The sequence below is a fragment of the Buceros rhinoceros genome, unplaced genomic scaffold (genome assembly GCF_000710305.1).
Source record: "Buceros rhinoceros silvestris isolate BGI_N320 unplaced genomic scaffold, ASM71030v1 scaffold31354, whole genome shotgun sequence".
Classification (NCBI taxonomy): Eukaryota; Metazoa; Chordata; class Aves; order Bucerotiformes; family Bucerotidae; genus Buceros; species Buceros rhinoceros.
The window spans coordinates 32,451-40,452 of NW_010410595.1; the positions used below are offsets into that span (position 1 = coordinate 32,451).

Here is an 8,002-nt window from a genome sequence, read left to right on the forward strand (position 1 = left end):
CCCGCCGCTCCCTCACAAGCATTGTTAACCTTCCCGGGGGGGTTTGCGGGGGGGTTGGGGCGGAAAAGAATTAATAGAAAATGAATTTATTAGCTGAAAAATATTAATGAAAGCATCTTCTTTAGAAGATGCACATAAATCTAAGTGCTCACGGTCTCATTCATGAAGGAGGCCTGTGAGAAGGGACTTGGCTAAGCTTATGAGAATCCTGTTACGGAAATAGATTTAGTAAAAACTCTCAATTTGTCTGAGGACAGGAGGCTGGAGCAGCTGACTGTTTTGAACTTTGAGGGATATTTAAAGCTCTGTATAGGTGTCAGCATGTTCTTTCCTCCAGAAGAACAAGGGAAAATGTCTTCTAGCCAAAAAGGTTTTCAAAAGAAAGGAACTGCGCACAACTCCACTGCAGGGATATTTACACTGCAGCTGCTAATACGCTCTGGGATGACCGTGTTATTTTAAAATATTTTATCAGCTGTTGAACACTTCAGAGGAGCATTAAGCTGAGGTTTTTGTTTGCTTGTTTCTCAAAATAATGATGTTTCAGGCAAATTTCGCTAGGCATATAACGCTGGGCTATTTGCATCAAAATGGAAAGGCAAAGGGACAGAATCGTAAACACATTCGGGAACCTTTATGGTTCAGGCACGTACCAACCGGGACTTTTCAAGGCATACCGCCACGTTACTGCTTTTGAAAACAGTGCTGGGCTGTAATAACTCAAACCAAGGCTGTAAGTTAACAAAAACCATCATGAGAAGACTGGTGAGCAGCTGTGCTCTATTTCTAATAGCTATGCGCTACTTCTTTAGGTTGGTGAAGACATGAGACCGGGAGCCGTGTCTTCACCAACCTGGAGGTAAGGCAGACTCCCAAGCCTGCAGTTTACATACCAGAAATGCAGGTGGGCTTGTTGTCTCTCCAGTTCCAGATGTTCACAGGTGACTGGCAGTGAGACGATACTTCTGTAAGAGCCTTGAGGAGCCTCACTAACACTAGGACCTACTCAAACCATCCTCGTAATTCAGCGATTTTGAGTTCAGTCTCATGACACGCTGGATCCAGTGTAACTGGAGGCTTCCTGCAAAAGGGAGTGTCCCGCTGCGTCTCTCCTGCTGCCTCGTGATAATCATACAACCGCACAGTCAGCAGTGGGGGAAAAACAATCCACTCAAAAAACCCCGCTATTTCCTGTGGCATCAGTGAGCGGATCTGACTCCTTGTACAATTTGATGACCTGGTGCCATCAACAGAACTTTCAAACTGTGGTTTCACTGAGAGCCCTGGTTATACTGGATGAATCTCACCCTTAGGGTCAATTACTGTCATCCTTAACGAACCCCGTCAGTGGCAGTAGCCTGCTCTTTAGTTGCCATAGAGTCACAGGCCACAGGTCCTTGCACGTCCTGCACTCCTGAAGGCACCAGAATGCTGATGTCACCCTACGAGTCTTTCTGTGCTTAGCAACAAACACTTTTTGTGAGATAGAGTTAGATAAAACAAAGTGACCTGCTTTAGGAACAGGCAAATTCTTGAAAAATACTGGTAATGACGATTTTTTTCTTTTCCCATGCAGTTGCTATGGAAACGGGCCCTTAAAGATCGTTTCAAATATGTGCGGAGACCCATTGAAGATGATGAGCAAGTCCTGAGGAATAAATGCAAGTTTGGCCACAGGCGAGGACAGACCCGGAGATCTTCATTTGCTGAAAACAAACCTGATGACGTGCAGGTAGAGGTCAGATTGTTGGTGCTTAACGGAGTTCTGTGTCTGTCAGCTCCTCTGCTGATGGTAAGGCCACCAGGCAGAAAAGGGGAGAACAAAGTCACCTCATCCTGGTTAAACTCACTTTGCATAGAGTTCATCCTACAGCCAGACCCTTGGCTTTTTTTTCCCCCCACTTCTGGAGAACTAAGGTTTAGCTGAGCTAAACCCAACACCGACTGCGTTGTATACTTGTTGTCCTTTAGAGCTGTTGCCAAATGAACAGAGAGTTCTGGTTTTTTAAACGCAGTATTCCTGCTTTAGGTTATACACCTCCAGTTAGAGCGAAAAACCCCGGAGGCTTATGTCAAAGAGTTGAAACTTCTGTACAAGTAAGAATGCAAAGCGATCTCCGAGCTGGTAGCGAAGGGCCACATCCAGCTGTCACGCTGCCCTCTGTCAGACGGAACCAGCGCAGGTAACTCAGGGAGCTGCTGCTGTCCACAAAGTGTTTCATCCGAAATTAATGTCCACGCTTGCACAAATGCATTAAGGCTCCCGTTACGCTTTGCAGATGCTCCTCACCCTTTCTCATGCTCCCATTAAAACTGGTCCTGCGGTTTAGCAGACACGTGTTTAGGGGAGCAAGAGTGGTTTATGGGATGCATTTCTGCATACAGCACCCTCGGGTTTGAGGGCAGCTGTAGTTTTCTACCCAACTCCAGATACATGTTTGGGGTTTTTTTTGGTGTTTTTTTTTCTGTTAAGAAGCTTCAGTAATTTCTGTTTATCCCCTTTAGATTAATGTGTGCAGGAGCCAACACTTCCCTCTGCCTGCTTTAGTTGAAAGGTTTGCAGAATGTGTGAAGTAAGAAACCTTTAATCTGGGTGCAAAACAGAGCAGAGTCTTGCATGCGGTAACGGAGACATGAAAGGGTTTGTGCAGTAAGAGTCAGCCATCCACAGAGGAATTAACACTGGCAGAGCCTATATAAGCTTTAAGAATGAGTCCCACAAAATCTTGGGACTCAAAAAGTTTCTGCATTCAAAGGAGATACATCTGGCTCTGAGATCCTAGATTATACCTCTACAAACGCACATGGCTGAACGAGAAGTTTGTCTGATAGTCTTTTAAATCAATGCAGCGTGGGGTTTTTCTTTCTGTGTATTTAGGAACACACCTCAAGGCACCTTTCTGCCAATCCTTGGCACTGACTTTATCACCTTGTTTGTGATAAATTGCAACTGCTAAACAAAGAGTCTTAGCTTAAAAAAAAAATTAAATTTGGTCGAGAAGCCGATCCCACAGACAAACCCAGATGACAGTCACACTCTCATTAGCTGGATCCCCTTGCCTTCATCCCTTTGCCAAGTCTGGAGAAACCGCTCAGCCTCCTGGGGGCTAGAAGCCAACACATCAGGATTATTTAAGGTAAAAGAGAGGGAAACGAATTTCAGGTTTAGAAGACCTTAGGAGAACCATCAGTGACTGGTTCCTGGCCCCTCTGTGTGATCGCACTCTCTCAGACAGGCAGAGCAGGACGTTTAGGGCATTACAGGTCAAAGCCAACTGGCGAGCGGTGCAGATGGAAGAGCACATCTGCTCCCAGCGATGACCTACTTCCCAGCCACGTGGCTGACTTCTGCACCGAGCTCGAGTTGCGGAACAGCAGGAAGACGCAAGTCTGTCAAATGTGCCCTCTGTCAGTATAATCTTACATTGTTAATGGTAAGAAACTGATAAAAAGATGATCTGCTAATAGGAAATGCCTCGCGGGAGTACCTGGCATTTGTTTTTATATAAAAAGAACAATAGAGCTGTTACTACTGATAAAATCCTTAACCACTCTATTTCATCAGGTAAAAACCCAGTTGCTTGCCAGGAAAAAGCCTCCTGTGATGTTCCTCATTACAGAGCATTACTTTCAAGAGGAGTATAGTCGTTTTAAAGTGGCTAGCGGCACAGGACAGCTCTTGAGCAGGTGAAACGTGAGCGAGCGCATCAAGCCGTGCTGGAGGTGTCTGGCACTGAGGGAAGTTTTGCTCCCTACGGGTATTCATTAGGTGGAGCCAAGGCTGGAAAGCAGCTTGGGCTGTGCCTGACACAGACAATTAATATGAGCCTCCATGTCTGAGGGATATTCAGAACCTGATCAGAAAAGCCTCCTTAATTAACAAATGTTCTGGCTATGGAGTGAGAATCCTCCTGGCCATTTCCCACTGTAAGCCAGAGGAGAGTCCTTTGTGATGAAGATGACCTTCATCTGCTGCAAATGAAGGTTCTTCCCATGAGAGGGGGTGATCACGCTGTGAAGATAAGGGAAGGAAAGCCATTCCCCCCTGTGCAGCCAGGTGCTGCAAGCAGCCATCCAGTGCTTTGTGCTGATTGATCTGGGGTTTTTAGCATCCAAATGCCACCGTAAAACCCTTCCTCTGCCCTAAGGAATTCCCGGGCTCTTGGTCCTTCGGGCTATGAGAGAAACCACCTCCTGCCAGCCGTAACCGGAGACCTAGACTTGGGGGAGCCAGAAGGAATAGGCAGGTAGGACGCTCCTGGTGTGCACCTTTGGTCAGAGGATTATCAAAAGGTGGTGGAGAAGGAAGTGAGGTTGGAGCTGGTGAGCGGCTGCTATATAATGAAAGCATGTAGTTCAAACTGTAGTTTAGGGGGTGGTGACCAAGAGCAAATTGTCCCTTTCAGAACTCCAAGTTTTGAGATCTTGTCAGTCTTGAACAGGGCTATCCATGGAAAGCGAGACTTCATGATCGATTCCGTTCGCTGAACGCAGATGTGAAAATGCCCACGGACACCTTGCATGGCTCCACCTGCCAACCCAGAAAGGCTCGGGTCTCCCGCAGGTCCCATGTCACACTCCGCTACTTGCAGAGGTTTCTGGGATACCACTATGGCATCCCAAATAGCTCTTTCTACACACCTGAATCAAGCTCCTTCAATCCATCCCTGCCATTGTATCAAAATCCGTCAGCAAAGGATACCTTAAGTATCTAAGATATACCTAAGATCCGATGCCAAAGGATACCTTAAGTGACTGTGATGACCGTGAGTGATCTGCTGGAGATTTACACAGAGTCGGTTTTGTGCTTTTCTGCCTCTTCTCCCTGGTTAGAAAGTCTTTTTGAGCCAGATGAGATGCAGGAAGCCTGATGCTGCCGTGCAACAGGAGTGCTCAGGGTGCACCCTCTGGGTGCAGGAGAGCTCGCAGAATATAAAGTCACACGAGAAGAATTACAGAGATGCTGCAAGGATTCTCAGGAGAGGAGTTCAGGCAATCACATTACTGGGACCATTTGTCGCAGTCAGCGTCAGGGCATCTGTCTCAGACTGGTGTGTCAGCAAAGAGGTCACAGAATAATACACTAAAATCAGCAGTAACTCATACCCACAACCAAGCATTTGTGCAAACTTTTCAGAGGTGCTCCAGGACAACATAGGTAATTTCTGATTGTGACGGGCAACTTCTCTTGTGAAACAGGATACTAGACAACTGGAGGTAGCCAATTTGATGCCAGCTTCTAGAATTTCAGGAGAGAGCTAGAGAACAAGAAATCTGATGTCTTACCTGAGAGTGGTAACTGTACCAACAGTGCGTCTGTCTGTCTTCTCCGCTTGTTCCAGAGAGCAAATTCACTGCGTCCAAAACCAGAACCCAAACAGCCCAAGGCTACTGCTCTGGACAGCCACTCCTCCTCTTCCTAATTACTGGGCTTGGAATTGCAGCAGGGACAGAGATAGCAATTTTGAGGATGACTGTTAACTATCGCAAGTACAAAGTAACTTCTGAGAACGTTGATGCACCGCTGAAGTGATGTTTTCCACTAGTTCAGCTGGTCTCCTTGGGGGTAGATACTTCAGCTGCATCAATGTAAAAGTTACTTGTCCTGCTTTTAGGACTGCTGTGAGTAAGAAAACTATTTCTCTTGGTAACAGAGAGCTAATATTGCTAACCACTGAGTCATCCTTAGAACCGCCTACTAATCCCCAGCAAAACACACGGAGGCAAAGCAGCCACAGGCACAGGAATGTCATGAACACCCTCAAATCAGTCAGCTGAGCCTGGGAGCCCTGGCTGATAGCTATGGTATCAGAGTGATATTAAGATCCGTCTTCCTATTAGAGCACGAGGCTGAGAGTTCCCAGCGCTGGTACCGAAACCACGCTGCTGTTGCTGCCTGCTGAGCTTGCCCCGCTCCGATGCCATGAGCCACACCAGGCAGAAAGGTTAGCCCAGGGGTACAACCCTGCCCTTCGTCTCTCGACAGGAAGGCCCTGTTCACCTCAGAGGCAGTGCAATGGATGCACATATCCAGTGGCTTCAGCAAGAATACAGGAAAACTCAGAGGAACTGGAACGAAGTGGATCACAGAATGAATGCGACAGCAGAAATACGCAGAAAGATGATCAGCGATAAGGCTCCTTTAAAAGCCATTCTGAAACTCTTTCCTTTCTTAAGATGCCCTTATCAGGTAACAACAACATTAAACCCTGTGTTATACATGTGATACAACTGTAGGCATGAGTTTTTCTGGGTGTTTCCCACGAAGTGTCCACCAACATCGTTCTCCAAGTCCTATTTTTGCTGCTAACGCCGCTTTAAAAGATTCACCAGTCCTGCGTTAAACGAGCCACACACACCACCAGTGGGTTATTTGAAGTATTTTGGTGTTAACTTGATGTATTTTTCTTCCCTGCTTTGAAAGGAAATGAAACCGTCCCCTCCAGTTTATGATCTTATTTTACTGAGCTGGTTTTATTCTATCTTCCAAGCGTGCACTCCGTGTTGTTCTGAGTTTTGGTTTTGAGGACTGCGGTAATACCAAGTATTTGTTTCTCTTTTAGCTTTTTAGGGAGTTCCAGCTTCTCACACACATGGACGTTTATAAGAAAACAGTTGAAATTTTGGAGAGTTATTCAGAAAACATATTATCTTTGTACGTGGTGAGGAATAATCCAGTTAACACGATGCTGCAAGAGAATCTGACGCGGCACACGGAGGAAGACATTCTCAAATGTCAGTACACATCTTCTGTGCTCTGAATATCAGTTTTGTTGTAGCTAATTGTTCTTCCTTATGTAACTAAACTAGCTCCAGCTTTCCTGCAAAAATGTTTTAAAAATGTCACTGTCATTTGAAAAACACAAAGCGATGAGGAAGCATTAAGAAGAAAAGCTAGTAAATTACTAAGGAAATTAAGTCAGTCAGGTATTGAAGCTTTTTTTCCTATTGAACAAAAGACTGCAGGTTTGATAAAATTAGCAATTGCTTTAAAATAAGTATTGTTAGATGAAAAGAATAATGCAATTCTAGATATGTAAAAGAGGGCTTATTATTTTCTAAAAATACACGCAGGAAACTCATTTTCTGGTTTAGAAATAGTCCCATTAAAAGAGGAGACAATTTCCTTTAGAAAGAGAGGCACTGCTTCTACGGTTCAAGCCTTCAGGGATGCAGAAGCAGTAGTTACCCCAACCGCGTTCCACGCACCTCGTCTCCGCAGAGCCACGCCGCAGGAGTAACCGGGACCTCTGGTGAGCAGGTACCACGGTCAGGCAAAGCCGTCCGCGTACCTCGACGTGTTGGCTCGCGGGCTGCGAGCTCCGGCTGCCGCCGGAGCAGTCTGGAGAGCGCGGTTCTGCGGGACAAAACGCTTGCAGCAGTCGGGAACCACCGTTCTGCCGCGAGCGCAGCTGTCGAGGCCGTGCCCCGGCTCGGCTCCGCGAGGGGAGCTCCTTACGCTGCCGTCTGCCATCAAACAGGCATCGTGCCAGGATGGCACAAAGGTGACACAGTATGAACATCCGTGCTTCCTGCAGCAGCTTCACTCTTTTATTACCAGGCCATTTCTTACAGCAGCAAGCAGAGCAGGTTGGAGTGCTGGGGTTTTTTTCTTTAAGCTTAAAAATACAAGTACTCAGTGACAGATTAAAAAGCATCACCACACATCCTAACCCAGAAAGCCTTTACAGACTTTCTACTCACACCTTTGGCCTTCGAGAGCTATGGTTGTTGTAAGGGATTTCCCTTTTTTACCCAAAACACCCACGAAACTTTAAGACATACCTTAGCAAAGTCCCAAGGCCTTTACTTTCCTGTTTTTCTCCCACAAACACGCCCTAGCACCTAGGTAATAAATACCTGACAAATGAAACAGGCTCAGTGGAACTCCAGAAGCCTGACCTGCAAGAAGAGGTGTTACAGTCAGTAACAGCTAAACCAGTCAGTGGGTACCACATCCCAGGAGGACCTGAGGGGTCTAAGCCTTCCCTCTGGTACAAAC

General features: G+C 46.3%; 1 protein-coding gene across 1 annotated transcript in view; it reads left to right on the forward strand.

The window, feature by feature from the left end:
• SAMD3 (sterile alpha motif domain containing 3) overlaps nt 1–8,002 on the forward strand; it is a 20,513-nt gene that overhangs the window by 11,650 nt on the left and 861 nt on the right. The window contains exons 6-8 of the mRNA XM_010135699.1: nt 1,577–1,773; nt 6,007–6,190; nt 6,564–6,735. Coding sequence (XP_010134001.1) covers nt 1,577–1,773; nt 6,007–6,190; nt 6,564–6,735 — 553 coding nt within the window. The remainder of the gene's footprint in view (nt 1–1,576; nt 1,774–6,006; nt 6,191–6,563; nt 6,736–8,002) is intronic.